Genomic DNA, 24349 nt, shown 5'->3' on the forward strand with positions numbered 1-24349 from the left:
AAATGAAAAAGGAGAAGTAACAGCTGACACTGCAGAAATACAAAGGATCATGAGAAATTACTACAAGCAACTATATACCAATAAAATGGACAACCTGGAAGAAATGGGCAAATTCTTAGAATGTACAACCTTCTGAGACTGATCCAGGAAGAAATAAAAAATATGAACAGACCAATCACAAGCACTGAAATTGAAACTGTGATTAAAAATCTTCCAACAAACAAAAGCCTGGGACCAGATGGTTTCACAGGTGAATTCTATCATACATTTAGAGAAGAGCTAACACCCATCCTTCTGAAACTATTCCAAACCATAGCAGAGGGAGGAACACTCCCAAACTCATTCTACAAGGCCACCATCACTCTGATACCAAAAACAGACAAAGATGTCACAAAGAAAAAACTACAGGCCAATATCACTGATGAACATATATGCAAAAATCCTCAGCAAAATACTAGCAAACAGAATCCAACGGCACATTAAAAGGATCATATACTATGATGAAGTGGGGTTTATCCCAGGAATGCGAGGATTCTTCAATATACACAAAATAATCAACATGATGCACCATATTAACAAACTGAAGGAGAAAAACCATATGATCATCTCAATAGATGCAGAGAAAGCTTTCCACAAAATTCAATACCCATTTATGATATAAACCCACAGAAACTAGGCATAGAGGGAATGATCCTCAACATAATAAAGGCCATATATGACAAACCCACAGCCAACATCATCCTCAAAGGTGAAAAACTGAAACCATTTCCACTAAGATCAGGAACAAGACAAAGTTGCCAACTCTCGCTGCTACAATTCAACATAGTTTTGGAAGTTTTAGCCACAGCAATCAGAGAAGATAAAGAAATAAAAGGAATCCAAATTGGAAAAGAAGAAGTAAAGCTGTCACTGTTTGCAGATGACATGATACTATACATAGAGAATCCTAAATATGCTACCAGAAAACTAGTAGAGCTAATCAATAAATGTGGTAAAGTAGCAGGATACAAAATTCATGCACAGCAATCTCTGGCATTCCTATACACTAATGATGAAAACTCTGAAAGTGAAATTAAGAAAACACTCCCATTTACCATTGCAACACAAAGAATAAAATATCTAGGAATAAACCTACCTAAGGAGACAAAAGACCTGTATGCAGAAAATTATAAGACACTGATGAAAGTAATTAAAGATGTTACAAATAGATGGAGAGATATACCATGTTCTTGGATTGGAAGAATCAACATTGTGAAAATGACTCTACTCCCCAAAGCAATCTACAGATTCAATGCAATCCCTATCAAACTACCACTGGCATTTTTCACAGAACTAGAAGAAAAAATTTCACCATTTGTATGGAAACACAAAAGACCCTGAATAGCCAAAGCAATCTTGAGAATGAAAAACGGAGCTGGAGGAATCAGGCTCCTTGACTTCAGACTATACTACAGAGCTACAGTAATCAAGACAGTCTGGTACTGGCACAAAAACAGAAATATAGATCAATGGAACAAGATAGAAAGCCCAGAGATAAACCCACACACATATGGTCACCTTATCTTTGACAAAGGTGGCAAGAATATACAATGGAGAAAAGACAGCCTCTTCAATAAGTGGTGCTGGGAAAACTGGACAGCTACATGGAAAAGAATGAAATTAGAACACTCCCTAACACCATACACAAAAATAAACTCAACAATGATTAAAGACATAAATGTAAGGCCAGACACCACCAAACTCTTGGAAGAAAACATAGGCAGAACACTCTATAACATAAATCACAGCAAGATCCTTTTTGACCCACCACCTAGAGAAATGGAAATAGAAACAAAAATAAACAAATGGGACCTAATGAAACGTAAAAGCTTTTGTACAGCAAAGGAAACCATAAGCAAGACAAAAAGACAACCCTCAGAATGGGAGAAAATATTTGCAAATGAAGCAACTGACAAAGGATTAATCTCCAAAATATACAAGCAGCTCATGCAGCTTAATATCAAAAAAACAAACAACTCAATCCAAAAATGGGCAGAAGACCTAAATAGACATTTCTCCAAAGAAGATATATAGATCACCAACAGACACATGAAAGGTTGCTCAACACCACTAATCATTAGAGAAATGCAGATCAAAACTACAGTGAGGTATCACCTCACACCATTTAGAATGGCCATCATCAAAAAATCTAGAAACAATAAATGCTGGAGAGGGTGTGGAGAAAAGGGAACCCTCTTGCACTGTTGGTGGGAATGTAAATTAATACAGCCACTATGAAGAACAGTGTGGAGGTTCCTTAGAAAACTAAAAATAGAACCACCATACTACCCAGGAATCCCACTATTGGGCATATACCCTGAGACAACCAGAATTCAAAAAGAGTCTTGTACCATAATGTTCATTTCAGCTCTGTTTACAATAGCCAGGACATGGAAGCAACCTAAGTGTCCATCAACAGATGAATGGATAAACATGATGTGGCACATATACACAGTGGAATATTACTCAGCCATAAAAACAAACGATATTGAGTTATTTTTAGTGAGGCGGATGAACTTAGAGTCTGTCATACAGAGTGAAGTTAAGTCAGAAAAAGAAAAAGAAATACTATATGCTAACCCATATATATGGAGTCTAAGAAGAAAAAAAAAGGCCATGAAGAACCAGGGGCAAGACGGGATTAAAAATGCAGACCTACTAGAGAATGGGCTTGAGTGTAAGGGGAGGGGGAATGGTAAGGTGGGACAAAGTGAGAGAGTGGCATGGGCATATATACACTACCAAACATAAAATAGGTAGCTAGTGGGAAGCAGCTGCATAGCACAGGGAGATCATTTCGGTGCTTTGTGACCACCTAGAGGGGTGGGATAGGGAAGGTGGAGGGAGGGAGACGCAAGAGAGAGGAGAGTTGGGGACATATGTATATGTATAAGTGATTCACTTTGTTATAAAGCAGAAACTACCACACCAGTGTAAAGGAATTATACTCCAATAAGGACATTAAAAAGAAAAAAATGAATGAAAAGCCTTAAAAAAGAATGAAATATTGCTATTTGGAACAACATGTATAGACCTGGAGGGTATTAGTGAAATAAGTCAGACAGAGAAAGACAAATACTGTATGTTATCACTTATATGTTGGAGTCTAAAAAAATGAATGGATATAACAAAACAGAAAGAGACTCACAGATATAGAGAAGAAACTAGTGGTTACCAGTGGGGAGATGGAATAAGGGAGAGGCAACATAAAGGTAAGGAGTTAAGAGGTACAAACTACTTTGTATAAAATAAATAAGCTCCAAGGATATATTGTACAGCACAGGGAATATAGGTAATATTTTATAACTTTATCGAAGTATAACCTATAAAAATATTCAATCACTATGTTGTAACACCTGAAACTAATATAATATTGAAAATCAACTATACTTCAATTAAAAAAATAAACCAGAAAAAAACTAATGTAAAAAAATTGGAATGGCTATATTAACATCAGACAAAATGGACTTCAGAGCTAAGAAATTGCCAGGGGTAAAGAACAACATTATATATTGATAAAAGAGTCAATTCACCACAAAGACCTAGTAATTCTAAATGTATTTGCTTCTAATAACAGAAGTTCAAAATTCAAGAAGCAAACCTTGACAGAGCAGAGAGAAGTGGAAAAACTCTATAATTATAGTTTTAGTAATTGATGGAAATAAGCAGACAGAATCAGAAAGAATATTGAAGAAATGAACAACAACATCAATCAACTGAATCCAACTGATATATTACTCCACCCAATGACAGCAGGAATACCCATTCTCTTAAGTGTACGTGGAACATTCTCCAAGATAGACCATATCCTAGGTCATAAAACAAGCCTTAACCAATTAAAAATAATTGAACTCATACAGAATGTGTTCTCTAGTCACAATGGAATTAAACTAGAAATCAGTAACAGAAAAATAATCGTAAAATTTCCAGACACTTAGAAATTAAATAATATACTTCTAAATAATCTATGTGTCAAAGAAATGTCCGAGGAGTGATTAGCAATATTTTGAACAGAATGGAAATGAAAATATATCAAAATTAGTTGAATACAGCAAAAAGCAGTGGTTTTAGGGCACTCTATAGCATTAAATGCTCATATTAGAAAACAAGAAAGATCTGAAATCAATAACTTAAGCTTCCTCCTTAAAGTAGAAAAAGAATTAAATAAATCAAGCAGAAGGAAAGAAACAGCAACAATCAATGAAATAGGAAACATAAGAAAAAAATAGAGAAAATCAATGAAACCCAAAACGGCTTCTTTGCAAAGATCAGTAAAATTCGTAAATTTCTAGCCAGGCTAAACAAAGAAAAATGAGCAAAGATTCAAATCATCAATATCAGGAATGAAAGAGGGGAAATCACTACAGACTTTATATTCATTAAAAGGCTATTAAGGGAATACTAAGAACAACTCTATGCACATAAATTTGACAACTTAGATGAAATGGACCAATTCCCTGAAAACTACAAACTACCAAATGTCATCCAGATAAAATAGATAATCTGAGTAGTCCTATAACTAATATAGAAATTCATAGTTGAAAACCTCCCCCCAGAGAAGTATCCATTATCAAGTGGTTTCACTGGTGAATTCTACCAAACATTTAAAGAAGAATTAACACCAATTCTACACTATCTCTCCAGAAAACAGAAAAGGGAACATTTCAACACATTTTTCAAAGCTAGCTTTATCCATATAACCAAAACCAGACAAAGACAGTATAAAAAAGAAAATTACAGATCGGTATCACCCATAAACATAGACTCAAGATCTTTAACAAATCCAATCCAGAAATAGTATGACTGAAACAAATGAAGTTCATCTTGGGAATGCAAACCTGGTTCAATATTTGAAAATAAGTCAATGTAATCAATCATATTAGCAGTTTAAAGAAGAAAAATCATATATCAATTGATATGAAAAAAGCATTTGACAAAATTCAGCATTCATCCATGATAAAAGTTATCAACAAACTAAGGATAGAAACTTTCTCAACCTGATAAAGGTTGTCTCCAAAGATCTACATGTAACATCATGTTTAGTGGTGAAAGACTGAATACTTTCCCCTTGCCTTAGAAACAAGGCAAGGATGTCTAATCTCACCAGTCCTATTCAACATTATACTAGAAGTTTTATCCAGTGCAATGAGACAAGAAAAAGAAGTAAAAAGAATACAGATTTGAAAAGAATAAGTAAAACTGACTTCTTTTGGGCAGCTGACATAACCATATGTGTAGAAAATATCAAGGGATCTACAATAAAAAAGAGAGAGAAAAACTCCTAGAACTAACATGTTTGCTTAACAAAGTAACAGAACACAAAATCAACACATAAAAATCAATCCCATTTCTGTATCCTGACAATGTACATACAAGGAAATTAAAACTTTAAAATACCATTTATAGTAGGTCCCCAAAATGAGATGCTTAGGTATAAATCTGATAAAACATCTACAAAATCTATGTGGCGGAAACTACAAAATGCTGATAAAAGAAATCATGCAAATTGAGAAACATGGTATTCATGGAATGGAAGTGTCAACTGAGTAAAGATGTCACTTCTGAATTGGTCTGTAGATTGAACTCAATACCAGTCAAAATCCCAGCAGGATTTGTTTTGTACATACAGACAAACTGATTCTCAAATTTCATGGGCAAATGAACTAGAATAGCTAAGACAATTTTGAAAAAGAATAAAGTTGAAAGAATCACACCATCCAATTTGAAAATTTGCTATAAAGCTTACAAAGTAATGAATATGGTGTCGTTATTGGGGAAGAGAGAGACAGAACAATGTAACAGAGTAGAGAGTTCAGAATTAGACCCACACAATTATGGCTGTTTGATTTTTGAGAAAGGTGCAAAAAATTCAGTGATAAAAGCAGTCTTTTTTACTATAATACATGATGTTGGAACTGTTGGATATCCATATGCTAAAGAATGAACCTTCACCTAAACCTCATTCATTATACAAAAATTAACTCAAAGTGAGTCATAGATCTAAAATTAAAACATAAAGCTATAAAATCTTTAGAAATCAATGTAAAAGAAAATCTTTGTGACATAGGGTTAAATGGGGGTTTCTGAGCAGCAGCACCACTGACATTTTGGGCTTGATAATTCTTTGTCATGGAAACTTTGCTGTGCATTGTAGGATATATAGTAGCATCCCCAGCCTTTACCCATGAGAGACCAGTAACACCATGCCCCGTAAGTCATGACAACCAAAAATGTATCCAGACTTTGCCCAATGTTCCTGGGGACAAAGTCCCCCCTGGTTAAGAACCACTGAGTTGGAGAAAGAATTTTTAGATATAATGCAAAAACGCACAGTCCATAGAAGAAAAAAAATGATGAATTGTTATTTTTATAAAAATGTAAAACTAGGGACTTCCCTGGTGGTCCAATGGTTAAGACTCCACACTCCCAGTGCAGGGGGCATGTGTTTGATCCCTGTTTTGGGAACTAAGATCCTGCATGCTGCATGGCGTGGCCTAAAAAATAAATAAATAAAATGGAAAACTTCTCCTCTGAAAGATATTGTTGAGAGAATGAAAAGACAAACTATGGATTGGCAGAAGATATTTCTAAATCATATATCTGACAAAGAATTTGGATCCAGGATATTTAAAGAATTCTGAAAACTCAACAATAAGTAAATGAAAAACACAATTACAAAAGAGAGAAAAGAATTTGCAGCCATTTTACCAAAGAGGATTTAAGTATGACAAATAAGCACATAAAAAGATGTTCAACATCATTAGCTATTAGGGAAAAGCTATGATGAGGTATCACTAAACACCTATTAGAATGGCTAAAATAAAAATTACTGAATTCCAAGAGCTGGTGAAGATGTGGAGCAAATGGAACTTTCCAAGCATTGCTGGTTTGGATGCAAAATGGTACAGCAACTATGGAAAATAATTTGGAAGTTTCTTATCAAGTTAAACACGATTTTACCATATAATCCAGCAATCACACTCCTGGGTATTTATCCTAGAGAAGTGGATACAATAACCTGGATATGAATGTTCATAACAGCTTTATTCATAATTGCCAAAAACTGGAAACAACTTAAAGGTCCTTCAATGGCTAAATGGATAAACAAACTGGTAGATCAATACAATGGAATGCTATTCAGCAATAAACAGAACAAACTGTTGATCACAAAACAACAGAAGAACCTCAAAGGCATTATGCTGAGTTAAAGAAGCTTGCCTCAAAAGGTTACATATTCTATGACATTCATTCCTTAAACTATAAGGATGGAAAAATAGATCAGTGGTTAGAGGTAGGGTTAAGGTGTAGCTATAAAGGAATGATATAAAGGAGATTAATGGGATAGTGGAAACTTCTGTATCCTGGTAGTGGTGGTGGTTACATGGATATCTACATGTGTTAAAATTCATTGAATTATACACCAAAAGAAAAAAAAGCAATTTTATCATATGATAATTTAAAAAACAGACAAGTTCAATTCTGATGGTACTTTACTAGCTTTATAGGATGTAGTCTAAACTTCTTAGCAGGAATTACAGGGCCCACCCTGGTGGTAGCTCCTCAGAAATAGGGCTGTTTCCCTCATAAAGCATAAGAATGTTGTTTTTATGGAGGTAGACTGTGGTCCTGAAGGTCACAACTGTTTTGTCTCTAAGTAAGAGACAGTTTTTAGTATTGGAAAGTCGAGGATTTAGAATATCTGAGTTCTCACACTGGTGTAGCATTTTGTGGAATCCTGGTCTAGTACAGCCTCAGTTGCCTCCCTATTAAATGTGACAAATAACTGGTTCCCTCAGGGTCACTATTAGTAGGGCAGAAATTGAACCACTTTCAATCCCAGGCCTAGCCAATTTTGCATCTGAACAGAACACTCCTTCCCACTTCAACCTTTATGGAAGGGAGAGGAGTATGTGATGTATGGTTTAGGGGAGCAGATTGTATTGTCGAAAGTTTTTCGAGGTACTTTTTGCATGTATGCATCTAGTTAGCAATCTGGGTTGTACTCTACCTCAGTTCTCCTCCCCTGTAACTAATTCATTTCATTGGAATCTGGATCCTGCAGAGAGTTGGCTTCTAAAACAAATACAGTGGCAGGTATTCCCCCATAGGATTGTCCTGAGTTGTTTCAGGTTTTAGAACTTTTTGTAGCAGCCCTTTCAGTGTTATGATCACCCTGATGGAGAGTCTTAGTTTGTGCTGCTGCTGTTCCCCACCCCTCGCCACCTGCCATCCCTACATGCATGTGGCTTGTTTAGAGCTTGGATGACAACCCAAGCCCACTCCCCATTTCCACCACCATTCAACTCCTCCCATGCTGAGGTAAATGATGAGACACTGGTGTTGATTATATTTATCCATTTATTAAAATACTTTAAGAAGCGAAACTTTATTAACTTTGAAGACTGGTGTTCCATTTTGTGGGGAGGAGGAATAGGCACACTTTGTGGACCTTTTCTTTCTGCTTTTTCCTGTTACCCCATAACTACCCCAGTTTCCTCCCCCAATCAGCCCCTGGCCCTGCTGCTTACTTGCAGGGGTCTCTGAGGAAACAAAACAAACAAAAAAACAGATTAAAGATTAGCAGACAAGTAGACAAATGCAATTCCACAAACCATAAAGCCAATCAAGGTCCTTTACAGGATGGAATGGTGCTAATGGGTTTGGTTGTTTTGGTATTAGTTTCTACTTCTTATGAAATTAAAATTCTTCTACTTGTGTCCTGAGGGAAGATGACATTAACCCCAACTGTTTCTTCTGATCAACTTTAACCTAATTTATTAAATTGAAAATGTCTTCCTTATTCTTCCCTTGCCCCTTTAGACAAAACACAGGCCCTTTTCTGGTGAGGTGAATGATAGCTGCTGACCTCCTGTAGTATTGACACCAAAAGCAGATGATGGCAGTCCAAATCCACTGGCATTCTCCTTCCCCACTGTTCTTCTTGCTAGGAATTGCCCATTCAATCAGTCCCTCAGAAAGTGCTCCAAAGATGCAACCAAACCCCAGAACTTTGGCTCTTGATGTCAACTTTGAACATAATTGAGATGGATATTTGGTGTCTGGTCCCACCACCTGAACAATTACATTACTGCAAGTAGTTAACCATGAAGTCCTGAAAGGAGCTTATGCTTCCAGAGGATGGGCCACCTCCCTTGAGAAAGAGATCACCACTTCTTGCTTTGTTTTCAAGCTAGTATGTGCAAAAACAAGTGCTCAGCAAAGCTGTCTTCCTTGTTTTGGGAAACAACTGGTAACTAAGCAGTTTAGGAGGTAACCAAGGGATTTAGCAAGCCACACCTGCTCCTGGGCCTCATCCCCTATCAATTCTGCTCCATGAGTTGACTCCAGCCTCCAATCTTAGTGGTTTCATTCAATATCATTCTGATTCAGGGTGGGAGGATAGGGTAGGTAAAAGGGAATCCAGATGGTACAACAGAGCAAGAGTAGCATTACAACATACAAAGATGGATAGTAAGTCAGCAAAGTAAACACAAGAGATGGAGTACTATTACAGTTTACTGTAATTGGTGATAAAAATAATTACAAGACACAGCCCTGCTTAGGCACTGCCAAGTAAAAGCTACCCTCTCCCAGGACTTCCTTTTGTTTCCTAAAATTTGCTCATTTGGAAATTTTTCATTTTGAAAAAGGCTCTTCTGAAAAATATGCAACTTGGTTCCCAACTCTGTGAGTGAACGTGTGTGCAGCTGTTTATGTGTGCAGCCACGGAGGAGCCAAGTTGGGCTGCAACGGTGACCTTATTGATTTGATCTAATACCTCCTCCTGGGAAGAAAGAGTAATACGGAGAAAGCCAAAGACACAGCAACAGCACATTCCCCACTTAAATACATACAGTAAGTTAACATATTCTGATGCTTAAATAAGTTTTAAATGTTTTCTCTCAATGTTTTTCCATTAACTTTCTTCCCTAGTTGTAGAGCTAGGACATTTTTGTTTGTTTGGCACAGCAATCAGACGTCTGGGGACTATCCCCTTGTTAGTATTTTTCTCCTCACCCCTGCAGAGGTGGAACACAGGTGGCTGGTTTAAGTGGGCTAGGCTGGTGGAGTTCCAGAGTTGAGAACCAGTGCTTAGAGTTGGATTGTGCACCTCGATAAACCAGCGATTGGACTGAGTCAGGTAATTGAGCACGCTAAGTTTTTCTGAGAAGTAGGGAGAGGCCAGTTTCCTGGCTTTCTGTTGATAAATGGGAAGGGACACTTACTCAAAGGTATAAGTTGAGGGTGGGTGGGGATACAAGGCAGACATGAGAGAACCCCTGGAGAAATACTGGAGTTTGATTAGATTTGCCTGACTGGGCGCAGGCATTCAAAAAAATGCTAATTGGGATCTGGAGCAATTTTGGCCTGGTTTGTTTTCATGAGAAATTTGGAAGAAGAACCATGGGAGAAGCAGAAGCTTTTAGCCTCCATTTTCCCAGGGTCATGTTCTTTCTGGTCACTTTGAATGTCCCTCTGTACTCAAGGGAAAGGAGCAAGAAGGGAGATTCAAAAGTGATTTGGGGACTTAACCAACAGCCTGCCCAGAAGATGCAGGCCAAGATGGAGCTTGTGGGGAAGGGCCTAGGCTGTGACTTGATTGTCAGGCAGTCCTTAGCTCAGACATCTGAGTCACAGAGCTCAAGGCCTGGTTGCTCCATATAGTGTTTATTGGGGAAGGGGACAGCACAGGTTGGGCAGTTGCTGATGTAGAGTCCAGGACAGATAGAGCGAAAAAGGCAGCATGCCAGCTTAGCCCCCTTCTCTAGGGCATTGGTGTTTTTGTTCCCCTTTCTGTGGCCTGGCTCAGAATTTTAAGGGGGCATCAGAATCAGCTGGGCCATAGGTAGATCCCAGCCACTTCTAAGACACTGAAAATGCACCAAAAGATTAGAAGCTCCACCAAGAACTAGGGCAGTTGGTAGAGGCATATGTGTGTGTAGGGTAATGGGGGTGGAGGATGGGATCAGGGTGGGGAGGGATTCCTGGGTTAGCACAATAAATTATAGGGTCATTTAGAGGTCGAGTTGTATTTTCAGTTCTTAAAAATATATATATATATATATATTTATATATATACATCTTTATATGTCTCTATACATAACTATACTGCAGCACAGCAGCAAAACATTTAGTTTAAAAATCCAGCAAGAATGCAGGCAAACACTCCATGGAGGCATGCAGGCTAGGATCAAGGCAGTAGGAAGGGAGCCTGTATGGTTGCCATAGGGGTGAGTTCCAACCAATGGGCCCACCCAGCCACCAGAGCACCACCTGGACATGTGCAAAGACATACATGCGCACATGGAAAAACAGAAAGGGTTTGCAGAGAGAGCAGTCACCACAAGAAAAGATTTCACATGGTCATTGTAAGAGGCAAGTGGACAAGCCCCCAGGACCTAGTTCTCATCTTAATAGGCCAACTAGGAGAGACCTTCTGAAGTCACAAGTTGCAATTGACAGGGATTGGGGGAGAAACACCACCAAGCCTGGCTGTCCTGACCCCTCTCCTCATCTCCCTGAGAGTATTTCTTTCATTCATTCCCTAGCATCAACAGTTTCTCTGCCAGTCAGAGAAAAACATTCCCCAACTCCCTGAAAAGGTGAACTCCCTTGAATCTTTTGTAGATCCCAGGCCATTCACAAAAAGCTTAGTTCAATTAAATACTGTAGTTGCTCAAGATGCACGAAGAGAAGGAGAACTGAACAAGACAACTCGGAACAAGAATCTTTGGCCAATGAGAAAATGTAAACCTCTAAGGAGACCTGATTGAGTCCAGGAAAAAAATGTATTAGTGTAAAGAATTGGAGGATCTTTCTTGGTGGTGCTCATGTTTGTTCTGAAATAATTTAGTCTAGCCTGTATTGAGGTTTCAAGAGTTTTTAGTAGAATCCTAAATGTTGTGAGTTCTTCCAGCTTTCAAGGGTTATAGTTGAGATCCTGATGGTGTTGGAGGATCATCATCTTTTGCTTCATCTTCATGATGTCTGCGGTGCCACAAATTTCCTTTATAGAAAAAAAGCAAGTATAGAAATAATGAGGTTAGCACATTGCCAGATGCCTAAATTTATGGATGCTAAAGAGAACAAAGAGTCCTTTAGGAGACAGACTGGTTTGTTCCTATTGTACCAACCATTTTTAAACCATCTTAGAAAACCAGCTGATGTCATGCAAGCCAAACACAAATGGGATGAGTTCTCAGAACCTGATAATCCATGAAACTGCTATTGACCCTTTCAGAGTCTTCAGAAAGACTCTCAAGCACCATGGGTCTCCCAACTGGCAGATTCTTAGGGACTCAAACCAGTTGGACCAAACATAACTTGGTCCAGGAGATTCTCTCTTGGCATCTGTATGAAGTCTCAGTTCCTCAAAAAACAAAACAAACTGCCACCCTCCATCCCTTTCCCCCCATCTCAAGCTTCCAGGTCATCTAGGCTCAGAATTTAGGAGAGACGATTGACATCAGAATTGGCATAGCCGACAATTCTAAGGGAACCTTCTTTTGAGCCCCACTGATATATCAAGAACATTTAAGTCCAATTCTGAAGAAGGGGTGGAACCAAAATTCAAATAATGAAACAAATTTTGCATTTCCAGGGATTTACTATAACAGATAAAGAATAAGAGTGTTTAGATAGGTCGTGGAACCTGTTCCTGACCCTGTAGGTGCCCAGCACTGACACCCCCAACCCATCTCAAATAATAGTGCTTTCTGGAGCAGGACCAAAAGCTTGTAGTTGTATTTGACTGGGAAATAGATCTAAATATGACTGTTTTGCCATACTTTATCCACTGAGGAAAGGAATGGGTCAAGCAGAAAGGTACTGGCTGTTCTCATTTTTCTCTTCAGCTGTTTATATCACAGAGATCACAAAGCAAGGTTGCCTCTCAAGTTCTCTCCCTGTCAGTATCCATATATCACTTTCTTTTTTTTTTTAAGGAGCTTTTTTTTCTTTTTCTTTTTTTTTTTTGGTGTACCGTGTGGCATGCGGGATCTTAGTTCCCCAACCAGTGATCGAACCCGTGACCCTGCAGTGGAACCGTGGAGTCCTAACCACTGGACAGCCAGGGAATTCCCTCCATATCACTTTCTAACTCACACCTTGTCCAAGAGACTGCTTGGCATCCCCTAAGGTTGGCTCCCAGCCGGCCACCTCCTCCATCACCACCATACCCGTGCACATTTCTAATGTGAGCTTCAGGTCTTTGGGAAGTACCCAGGCTGCTGGGGAATCCTTTATGACCTCGATGCCTGTGGGAGAAACTTACCAATAAAGCCCTGGATGCCTTGGCCTGATTTAGGTTTGTCTTCCTTTTCTGGCTTCTTCTTTCCCAATTTGGGGAACTTAACTTTCAATCCGAGGCTTCTACTGTCAGTATCTGAAGACTTTTCCTGGCAAACCACAACAAGAGGAAGGTCAAAATGTTAGTTGCCTAATAGTCAGAAACAATTCCTAGAGGCCTGGCAAGGTGGTGAACGAGGATGCTGCAAGAAGCAGGCAGATCTGCTATCTATCCAGGTATGGGAGATACCCCTACTCACTAGTCTTGTGCCCTAGAAGGCATCTGATCTTTACCAAGATCCTACTCTGTGCCAGGTACTTTGCTAAAAGCTTTAATAAACGATCTCATGTTAATAAATGCTCTTCTGAATTGCCTTTCAGAAGAAACCTAAAGGAAGGGCACAGGACCTTCCCTTGGAACCAAAGCTTTGGAAAGTCCAATAAATAATTGACTCTCATTCTGCTTTTCCCCACCAAAGTGGATCTGCGCCTTCTGTGGCCTTAAGGTGAGCAAGTTTGGTATCAAGTGAAAGAGCAACATCTTCCTGTCTTTCTTTCAATCTATTCTGCCCTTCTTTAGAGCCTCACTTCTTCATCTTTATGGAAATGCTGAAGTCCAGAAAAGAGATTATGCCCAGGCCAGGCAGACTCCCATATTGAGGCCTCAGAGCATGGACTGTTTGCTTCATTTCTCTCAATATCCAGTCTGTTTGCCTAGGTCAGGAGCTTGGTGCAAGATAGCTGAACTGAGTAAGAATGGGGTGCTACAAGAGTGTGCTTCCTTTTCTGCATAACAGCATGTTTTTCTTCCCCAGGGGGCTACTGGTCAAGAGCAGCAAAGGCATATGAGAAAGTTATTAAATCCTTTAAGACCTAAATTTGCCTATGGCTTTTTCTCTTAAATGGTAGCCCAATTGCTGCACTAGTCCAAACATGCTTGTATGGCTTGCTCACATGCATATAACTGGTGTATGAAGCCAGAAAACAGGCATAATGAGTAGGAGAACCAAGTATTCCTACAGGTTGAAGTGAGCAGTTCCATGGCAGAGAAATTTAAAGAAAAACCCTGTCAGACCGTAAAAGGTATAATTTACCTGGTGGTAGGTGGACATCTTTGAGTCATTTGATTTATGAAATGGGACTATTTTTCAATCTCAGGAGAGCACTCAGAATTGTCAAAAAATGATGACATCCCCACAGCTATATTATAGCCACAGCTGCCATGCTTGATTTTCTTTTAAGCCACACACCTGCTAGGGGAAAGCATTGAGATAGCCTACTTTCCTCCCAGAGTGGGAGGGACAGAAAGCAGCAAGGAGAGGTGATATTTGGTAGATTTAACCACCAGTATGGCCTGGGCACCAACCATTTAGAACAGATGTTGGCTGTAAACACCTGGTATTGGCCATAATGGTATGTACCAGACAAAATTCAGTCCCAGCAGCAGGTACTGAGCAGGGGAGGGGAATTGCAGCCAGGAGAAAGGCACAGAAAAAGACCATTCTTGCTTATTCTCTCCCAATCTTCTGATACAGAGTGGTTCTTCTTTCTGGTTATGTTCTCATGGTCATCTAGTTTTTCAGTGTGCCTTCTGCCTTGTCCTGTATACTTATGGTGAGGAGATGGGAGGAGGAGGCTCCATTGAACTCAAGCTGAAAGCCACTACTGGCCTCCCTATGCTACGTCAGTCACTGTGTCCTGGCCCACACCGGAAGGCAAAGCACCAAGGAAGAATCCCTCTTCCCCTTTATTTCCCAATCCACAGGTCACATACCTCTGGAGAAAGGATTGAATTCATCCAGTCAATCTCAGATAGCTTTTCAAACTCCTTATTCATGGCATCCAGGGAAGTTTGCAGTGTGGCCTCATACTCAGCATTTCTCAGCTGGTGAAGACAGGAAAAAGAGTGAGTATCCAATGCTAAGCACCCTACCTTCATAGACTCTTGCCTTCTCCCCAACTCCCAGTCCCTGCTAGTGGCCATGAGACCACAGTGTGCCAACTTATATCTCCTTTGGCTCATGGTGTCGGTGGAAAGTATAGCCAGCTCTTTACTTTCTCAATAGGGAGATCCAGGAGACAACCAGACAGTGATGCTTTCCTTAGGGCTTGGCGTGCTCACAGTTTGGCAAGCAGAGAGGCCCTTTGACCACTATCAATTAATGCTGAAGTTGTACCCCTACAGCTTAGGGTCCAGGATAAGGGTCCTACCCTTGACCCTCAAGCCCCTGGAGACACCCAAGTGCCCCCCTAATAATAGCTACCAATTTTTGAGCAAATACTATATGCCAGGCACTGTGCATACATAGTTTCATTCCATCTTCCCAATAGCTTGATAATACCTTACAAAGTACTATTGTTCTCATTTTATAGGTGGGAAAACAGACTCAAAGAAGTTTAGTGCTCAAGATCACATGACTAGACAGAAACCCAGATCTATTCAACTCTATAGCCTACCCTCTACACCACACCATTCCAGAAAGGGTATGTGGGGTGGCCAGATGCTGGGGTGGGGGGAATCTTTATTACACAGTTACCATAATTTAAAGGCTACTTTGTGAAGCAAGGGGAGGGCTAGAGAGAGATTGGCTCAAATTTTCCCTTCCTGGCAAAGAGGGTCTGCCTCCCCAGGCTGTGCTTTTAGCCCCTAGCTATTCACTCTTAGTGAATGATGGCTTGTCCCATGGGTTTAGGAAACAAAGCTCAAGCATTCCCTAGTAACCCCCAGCACCCACAGGATGAACTCTGTATGCTCCATGGGAGAGTTAAAATAGATTATTCTGGGACCATCTCCAACTCAGAAGAACCAAGTTCTAAACCAACAACATAAGTGAGATAGTTCACGTTCCATTAAATAGTGAGCTGGGAGAACAGATGCATGCTGATATCATCAGCTCTGACACGCTTTCCAGCCCACCTACTTTGGCTTCATCTCTCCTCTCTGGCATGTGCTCTACTTTCAGTCTGGCACTTATGTAGCTTCTTGCTGTGCATGGGCCAGCCTTAAGTGGAACCCTGCTGTCTGTCACAAATGGGTGACAGGTGAATGAGCGAGGGATGGGATTGGAGGTTATGACCAATCCGGATGGGATATGAGAGGGGAACAAGTCATGTTGTCAAATAATCTCTTGCTTTTGCTTTACAACGAATGATTTAGGACAGTACGGAGTAGCCCGGATGCACAGGACACGTGTGTGTACATGGTGGTGGGACGGGGAACAGTGGTGTCAAGTAGAAATGGCCATCACTTCAAGATAAGGGGGAAAGGGGCAGGGATTCTTAGGGGCATACTTACCAGCAGTGCTCAAAAGGGATTTGATAGTCAAACCCAAAACCACAGAGAAGAAAGAGGAATTGGGGTCTTAGAAAATGATTCCTAATCATAATAGAAGAGGAATAAAATGGCTTCCTAATGACTTCCTATTTGGCACCTAGAGACTCGGGCTCTGAAAAATAGTATATGGTTGGGCCTGAATCTTATGCTCTGTTCTCTTGTCCTTCTGGCTTCAATAGAGACCTTGTTCAGGACTCTTCTCTGAGATAAATGTGCAAACTGACTCAGGGGACTTTGTTACTCACTTCCTGGTTTCTGTTCTAACATCACTAAGCCAGTTTGCCACATAAGGGAAGTGGGAGTTACTGGGTGGGATTTTCTTCATCAAAAGGCTACATCCCGGGCTTCCCTGGTGGTGCAGTGGTTGAGAGTCCGCCTGCCGATGCAGGGGACACGGGTTCGTGCCCCGGTCTGGGAAGATCCCACATGCCGCGGAGCGGCTGGGCCCGTGAGCCATGGCTGCTGAGCCTGCGCGTCCAGAGCCTGTGCTCCACAACGGGAGAAGCCACAACAGTGAGAGGCCCGCGTACCGCAAAAAAAAAAAAAAAAAGGCTACATCCCTCTCCCAACACTGACTGTTCTCCTCCTTCAAGGGGAGGAATAACAACATTCAAATGAAATAAGCCTGGACTTCCCCGGTGGTGCAGTGGTTAAGAATCTGCCTGCCAATGCAGGGGACATGGGTTTGAGCCCCGGTCCGGGAAGATCCCACAAGCCGCGGAGCAACTAAGCCTGTGTGCCACAACTACTGAGGCTGCATGCTGCAACTACTGAAGCCTGCATGCCTAGAGCCCATGCTCCACAAGAAGAGAAGCCACCGCAATGAGAAGCCTGTGCACCGTAATGAAGAGTAGCCCGCACTCGCCACAACTAGAGAAAGCCTGTATGCAGCAACAAAGACTCAATGCAGCCAAAATAAATAAATAAAATAAGAATAAATTTTAAAAAATGAAATAAGCCTTACATCCATGCCACCTCTATGATATGGCCTTTCTGGAGATACATGGTCATTCTTAGCAGCCGTTTGCACCCAGGTCTCGTTTGGATGTATGTATGTGTGTGTGTGGGTCCTTACCAGGTTCTATATTAAGTATGATATGTGCTCAATTTGGGTTGCTGGCTGGCACAAACCAATTTTCATGACCCCATGAGCCTCAAGAAATCCTGAGTGGCAATAAGAGGCCAAGCTCCCATATTTCCTGCTGCCCAAATTGGCAAGGCCATTTAGTTCTGCCTATATATAGAAGGTACTTCTGTTGCTGTCGCTGAAGGCTGAAAGACTCTAGCCTGGGGCTCAGATGCTGGGACAGCCTGGCCTGACTGCCTTAACCACTCTTCCACCTGTGCAGTGTGCCAGTTAGATGTGCAAATGGAAAGGGGGAAGTGGCTGCACTTCTTGCAAAAATCAACTCAGAGGCCCCTCTTCAAATAAACCTTAATTAGATGAGAGGCAGAACAGTACCTTCCTAGGGGCCTTAGCAGCAAACCTAAAGTGGAATAGTCATGATCAGTTGACTCATTAAAGCACACTCACCAGGTGTGCCTATGGGCTTTGCATTATGAGAAACAGCAACTCTTCCTGTAGCTCAAAAACTGAGCCTCAGTCCATTTTCCCTAACACTAATAAAATCTACCATCTGTCAAGCTGCTAGGAAGAGCTAGGCACATAATATACAGTAGTTTGTTTAATCCTCACAACAACCTGGATAGGTAGAGATTTTAATTCCTATTTTGTAGGTAGGGAAACTGAGATCCAGAGAGGTGAAGTTACCTCACGTACCTACTGTTATGGATTCATTTGTGTCCCCTCCAAAAAGATATCTTGAAATCCTAACCCTCAGTACCTCAATTTTTTGGAAATAGGGTCATTGCATATGTAATTATTAAGATGGGATCATTGGTCTGGTCTGGACTCTGGAGTAGGGTGGGCCCTGATCCGGTAAGACTGGTATCCTTTAAGGAGATGGCCATGGGAAGACAGAGAGACACAGGGAGAGCACCATGTGAATATGGAGGATTGGAGTAATGCATCTACAAGCCAAGGAACACAGCAAAGATTGCCAGCAAGTCACCAGAAGCTAGGAAGAGGCAAGGAAGGATTTCCCTACAGGTTTCAGAAGGAACATGGCCCTGCTGACACCTTGATTTCAGGCTTCTAGCCTACAGAACTGTGAGACAATAAAGTTCTGTTGTCCTAAGTCACCCAGGTTTTAGTACTTTGTTACAGCAGCCTTAGGAAACTAATATAGCTAGTAATGGGCAGATTTGGGATTTGAACTCAGAGACCCCCAACTTTCCCCACTATTCCTTACTGTCTTTCCACATGGTGAGAGACGTATGTGGAAACTTGGGAGATGCAGAGCAGCTCAAAAGAGCTCACCCTTTTCTACTGAAACTATATGAGGTATGATGAGAAAACGCTGCTTTTGTTTGGCCTAGTCTGGACCCAAGAGACATTTGCCAAAGGAGATAGACTTTTCTTCAAGGATATGGTAGTCCCTATAGATTCGCATAACTTATAAAGTGACACGATCAATGACAACTCTGGGTGAAGATGACACAGCAGGGACTGCCAGGTAAGCACCTGGCCAAAATGCTCCTACATGTCTTCCAATGCTCTAGAACCAAGCACAGGCTGTGACCAAATTCAGATGGGATACTTTGCCCTCCCTGTTCCAACCCCATCCACTCACCAAGTTTTCATCCAGGAAAGCTTTGGTGTCATCGTAGAGCCCTTTAAGACTAAATGTAACATCTACTGCATCATTTCTGGTTAGAGTCTGAGAGGAGAAGAAAGGAAAAGAAAGGAAGGGAAAGGACAAAGACAGAGGAGTTGTTGGTTAGTAAGCATGCAGCTGGCTTCTCTGTGGGAGGGTAGGAGCAGGCTAGTAGGATGTGGCTATAAGTGAAAAAGTAATATTCACAATATAGCACAACTAGTAGTTCAGCATGGGCACCAACCAGTCAAAACTGATGCCAGCTATCAACTACCAGTACAGCTGTATTGGTGTGTTGTATGCTGTGGCACAGCACAACTTGGCATTTGGCATCACTGATTGAGTGCTATGGGTATAGGGAAACAGGGAATATGCAAACTAGATAGTAAGTTTGAGGCCACTAGGCTGAAGCCACCTTTCCCATGGTACATGAAGTTAGGCCTAACCATCTGTCTTCTTGAAACTCCAGGCCTGGAGCTCCAGGCCTCTTCCAACTAAGATCCGGCCCCAAATAAATAGGTAACCTACATTTTAGGAGGCCCTGACCCTGTATGTGGCCCTTTTGTATTGTTTGCCTAGCACTAAAGTTACTTTTTAAAAGCATCACTTAAAAATCTTCTGCCAGTGGGTAAAGTCACAGGATGGCACATTTAACATCAAGAATCTAATCTAGACCTTCCCCACGAGAGGAAAACCAAGGCAGCCTGGAGCACAAGTTTCAATGACAAGTGTCACCTTAACAGGTTATATAGGGATCCTCCTGGAATGAGGAAGGGCCTAAGCCAAGTTCCTCTCCATTCTCAGGCTATTTCTCCTTGAGGCCAGTGTGGTAGATAGCTATCAGGCTGATGAAATCTGCTATGGGATTCTCCCAGTAACCACTCTGGACCAGTAACCATTCTCCCAGCAACCATTCTCCCAGTAACAAGTCAAACAATATCTGCCTCCCCCTCTACTCTATCCATCAGTTTCCTGCCATGTCATTTGCCCAGTTTCTCTACCCAGCCTCCAGCTCCCCTTCCTTCCCTTTCCTATTTGGTTTGACTCCTTTCCTTCATCTGCCGCTTCCCCCCTTACCTCAATGGGAGTGCAGGAAGCTGCACCTGCCTCATTGCTACTGTCTTGGTTGTAAAATATATCATTCAGGATGTTAGCACTGGCATTCACAGAATCCATGAGGACAGACACATGCTGGTGGACCTTACTCAGGTCAGTAAGTCTGTAATAAAGCAAGGACAGATAAATGAGTCTAGAGTTCTGAAGGATGTCTGGCCTGAGGTGCTGGTGAGGGTTGGGATTAAGGGTAAATTGTATTCTTTACTCTCTCCTGTTATTTCTTCTCATTTCTAGGGAGCCACCTATGCCAGAAAATGTTTCTACTCTTCTCTAGCTATTCACTTTTGTCCATCCTTGTCTCACCAGAATTAGATACTGGGTGCTTTGGGAGAGTGGGAGGCTAGAATAGAGGAAGGAGCTGACTCCAGAAACTCTAAGGCCCTCCTGATATTTAAGGGCAAGGATAAGCATTTTTAGTCCTGTTGGGTCTGGGGCAGCAAGAGGAGATCAAAATTTATCTCTGGGCCTAATGGTAGAGGTCCAAGCTGGCTTACTGCTGACCACAAAGACTATTTCCTACCTAGAATGTCAGAGTCCCTGTCAATCCTCAGAGCTCTGAGCAATACTCCTTTCTGAGGCCAGGCTCTCCAGTAGCCAATAGATACAAGTTGGCTTCTTCTCCCTATCTCTTCTTGGGATTCCCAGCCCTGTATCTGGGCCAGTCCACTTACCTGCTGATGAGGTTTTCTGCAAGCTGAGCTAAGTGTTGCATCTGGGCATACTCCTCATCAGAGAGGCTATCTTGAGATTCCTGGGAGTCCAGCTGGGGTTGAGAGGCAGCCTGGATTTCAGAATGCTTGCACTTCCACATTTTCATTGAGTTCTCAAAGTCCTGGCGATAAAGACAGTGGCAGAGCCTAAAGATTGCTGTAGCTAAGACGGCATGTGACAGATCTGTCTGTGAGCCTGATATTTGTGGGTACTGTGGGGAAAGGGGAAAGAGGGCCTCATCCATTCCCCCATACACCTATCTCCACACCCATACATCTGTCCAACATTTTATTCAATGTCTCTTTCATACTAAGCAGTTTTAGTTTTTTGTTGTTGCTGTCGTTGTTGCTGTTACCATGCCAAGTCTTGGGACAACATACTTGAATCAGACAGATGTCTGCCTTCCAGAAGCTCCTATAGGTAGGTATCATGACCAATAAGAAAGTGGAGCCCTTTTCAGCTCCCTTCTTTGCTAAATCTAGGCAATATATTCTGATGGATTTTAGAGCTAGACATATCTCATTTAATTTTGAATTGTGCTTCTGTCATTGACTAGTTGTGTTACCTTTAGCAAAGTATTTAACCTCTCTGGTCCTCATTTTCCTCACCTATAAAATGGGAATAAGTGTATCTACCTCATAGGATTGTTGAGAGGACCTACTTGAGAGAATATATGTAAAGTGCCCAACACAAAGTAGGTAGCTTATAAACTAGACATCGCATCCCTTCTCTATTGCTGTGTCTATGGACTGTCCACAGGCCAGAGTGGAAGAAAGCCTCTAAGCATTGAACATCTGATTAATAATGGCTCCTTTCTAGCTTTAGGTGGTTTAGCTGAGGTGAGTGACATTTGTGAATGCAGTATTTTAAGACGCCTTAGAGGAACCTAAAGACCATATTCAATGAAGACTCTCTTGTTGAAGGGAGCAGATTTCTCCATAACCACCTGAGGCCTTTAACTCTGTGCAGTGGAGGGAGGAGTACAACTTTGTGGAAAACTACAGAAGGGAGCTTCTTGTCTCACTCTCTTGGACAGTGCTTTGCAAGTGTCTATGTATATCAGAATGTCTCAGGGAGCTTGTCTGCAAATGCAAGTTCCCAGGAAATACCCATCTCCATTCTGATGCAGTGGGCCTGTGTGGGGCCCAGGAATGTGCATTTCTAACAAGCACCCAAGGTGACTCTGAGATAAGTATTATGCAGACCTCTCTTTAAGGAATTCTGCCTGACTGGAAGTATTCAGTACTCAAGTGATAGCTATAGATGAGACAACGTAGGAGCCCCAGATGAGCCTTTCCCTTCTTACCCGATCTCTTGTCAGCATCTGGGCAGTGTTCTTGTATCTAATCTTGATAAGGCCTGGCCTCTGAACCCAGGCCTCCCCATCCACCTGCACTGGGATACCTTCTTCACCATCGATGGTTATCATCACCTCACGGCACTGCCAGAGAAGAGGAGGAGGAAGAATGGGGGAGAAAAATGAGGCAACGACTGTAGACCAATCTGATAATCTCACAGTCATGGCCAAATGTGTATCTGAACAGGACTGGCAAAAATGTGAATCAGATTGTCCCAGGGAGGAAACACATGTTTGCTATGGGCTTTTTGCTCCTTTGGTCCCTACCACCTCTGTTTCCAACTTCAGCCAGTACCTTCTTCCCACCAGATAACCTGCTCCCTCCACCCTGTCATTCTTATACCTGGCTAATTCCTGAGACTACCCCACATCCTGGATTGTAGCCACAGAGCTCAAACCCTTTCTGTTGCCCACCAGGCCCGTGCCTACCTGGGCGATGCGATGATGATGCAGGTTGATGATACGGGACATTGCCATCTGTACAGAACCAAAGATTGCCACTACCTCTAGCTTCCCATCATCTATCGCAGGAGCCTCATATTCCTGAGGAGGAAGAACTGTGTCACACATCTCACCCTTGAGAAACCACACCTTGCCTATCACAAGCAGGTATGCTTTGAAAGCTCCTGGTGAGAATTTTTCTAGCTAATGAAGAGTGGAGAAACTACTATATTATTAAAAGGAGAAGAAGGTGGTCAGGAAGCCAACTTGGGAAAAGGGCACTGAGATAAAAACTCAGTCCCTTTTGAGATCACAACTCTTAACTGGTTCTCTCCCTGTCCAATCTAGCATCATAAATCCCCAAGGCCAGTCCCACTGGTCTCATGGCCTTCTTGGGTGAGCTCAGATGAAAGGATTCATGGCCAATTTCTCAGGAGATTTTATTGACAGACCTCCTTAGAGAAAAGGGCATGGCCTAGGTAACCTTTCAAGGATCTTTCAAACGTGAGGAATGGAAAATTCAAAGTCCAGGCAACACCGAAGAATTTATCTGATCCTGAGGTTTTTGGTTGATTCTTGTGCTCTGGGGTGGTAATTGCCTTAAAAAAAAAACAAAAAACCTCATCATACAGCTGCTGCCAATAAAGATCCCCAGCCCACCTCCTCTTCCCCTACACTCCAGTCAGTTCAACTCTCCTTTCTGATAGACTTTAGAGGGGTCAAGCCTTTCTTCCTCCCTGTTCCTTGTTCCATACTCACTGTGGTAGCTGTGCTGCTTCCCCAAAAGTTGACACCTCCAGCATAGCTGGTAATGTTGAGCACTACAATGCCTTGCAGGTTTGGCAAGGAGATGGCTTCTCCATCACACTGAAAGAAAAGAGTAGCCCTTATTGGCTGGCTCTTCAGATACCAATGTGAAGGGCCATTTACAGAGATGGGGGAAGGGCTCTGTCTTCCCTTCATGCTATTATTTTCTTATCCATAAAATGGAAATCTATCTTCATGATTTCCTACCATGAGCAATGAGTGAGGATCAGAGTTAAAGCTTGGGAAGGGGCTTCCCTGGTGGCGCAGTGGTTGAGAGTCCGCCTGCCGATGCAGGGGACGCGGGTTCGTGCCCCGGTCCGGGAAGGATCCCACGTGCCGCGGAGCGCCTGGGCCCGTGAGCTGTGGCCGCTGAGCCTGCGCGTCTGGAGCCTGTGCTCCGCAACGGGAGAGGCCACAGCAGTGAGAGGCCCGCGTACCGCAAAAAAAAAAAAAAAAAAAAAAACTTGGGAAGAACTAAGGATATAGAGGAAAGTTGATTCCCAGGGTCATGATATTTCCTTTCTTCATGCCCAGGAAGGA

General features: G+C 41.9%; 1 protein-coding gene across 1 annotated transcript in view; it reads right to left on the minus strand.

Annotated features, from left to right (window-relative positions):
• Positions 1 to 11193: 11193 nt before the first annotated feature.
• DGKK (diacylglycerol kinase kappa) overlaps positions 11194 to 24349 on the minus strand; it is a 160832-nt gene continuing 147676 nt past the window's right edge. The window contains exons 22-30 of the mRNA XM_012537468.3: positions 23762 to 23869; positions 22991 to 23104; positions 22511 to 22645; positions 21165 to 21325; positions 20455 to 20596; positions 19354 to 19440; positions 15101 to 15211; positions 13313 to 13436; positions 11194 to 12046 (exon numbers count right to left, since the gene is read on the minus strand). Of these exons, the coding sequence (XP_012392922.1) occupies positions 11967 to 12046; positions 13313 to 13436; positions 15101 to 15211; positions 19354 to 19440; positions 20455 to 20596; positions 21165 to 21325; positions 22511 to 22645; positions 22991 to 23104; positions 23762 to 23869 (1062 nt within the window). The 3' untranslated portion in view covers positions 11194 to 11966. The remainder of the gene's footprint in view (positions 12047 to 13312; positions 13437 to 15100; positions 15212 to 19353; positions 19441 to 20454; positions 20597 to 21164; positions 21326 to 22510; positions 22646 to 22990; positions 23105 to 23761; positions 23870 to 24349) is intronic.

The sequence above is a fragment of the Orcinus orca genome, chromosome X, assembly GCF_937001465.1.
Source record: "Orcinus orca chromosome X, mOrcOrc1.1, whole genome shotgun sequence".
Classification (NCBI taxonomy): domain Eukaryota; kingdom Metazoa; phylum Chordata; class Mammalia; order Artiodactyla; family Delphinidae; genus Orcinus; species Orcinus orca.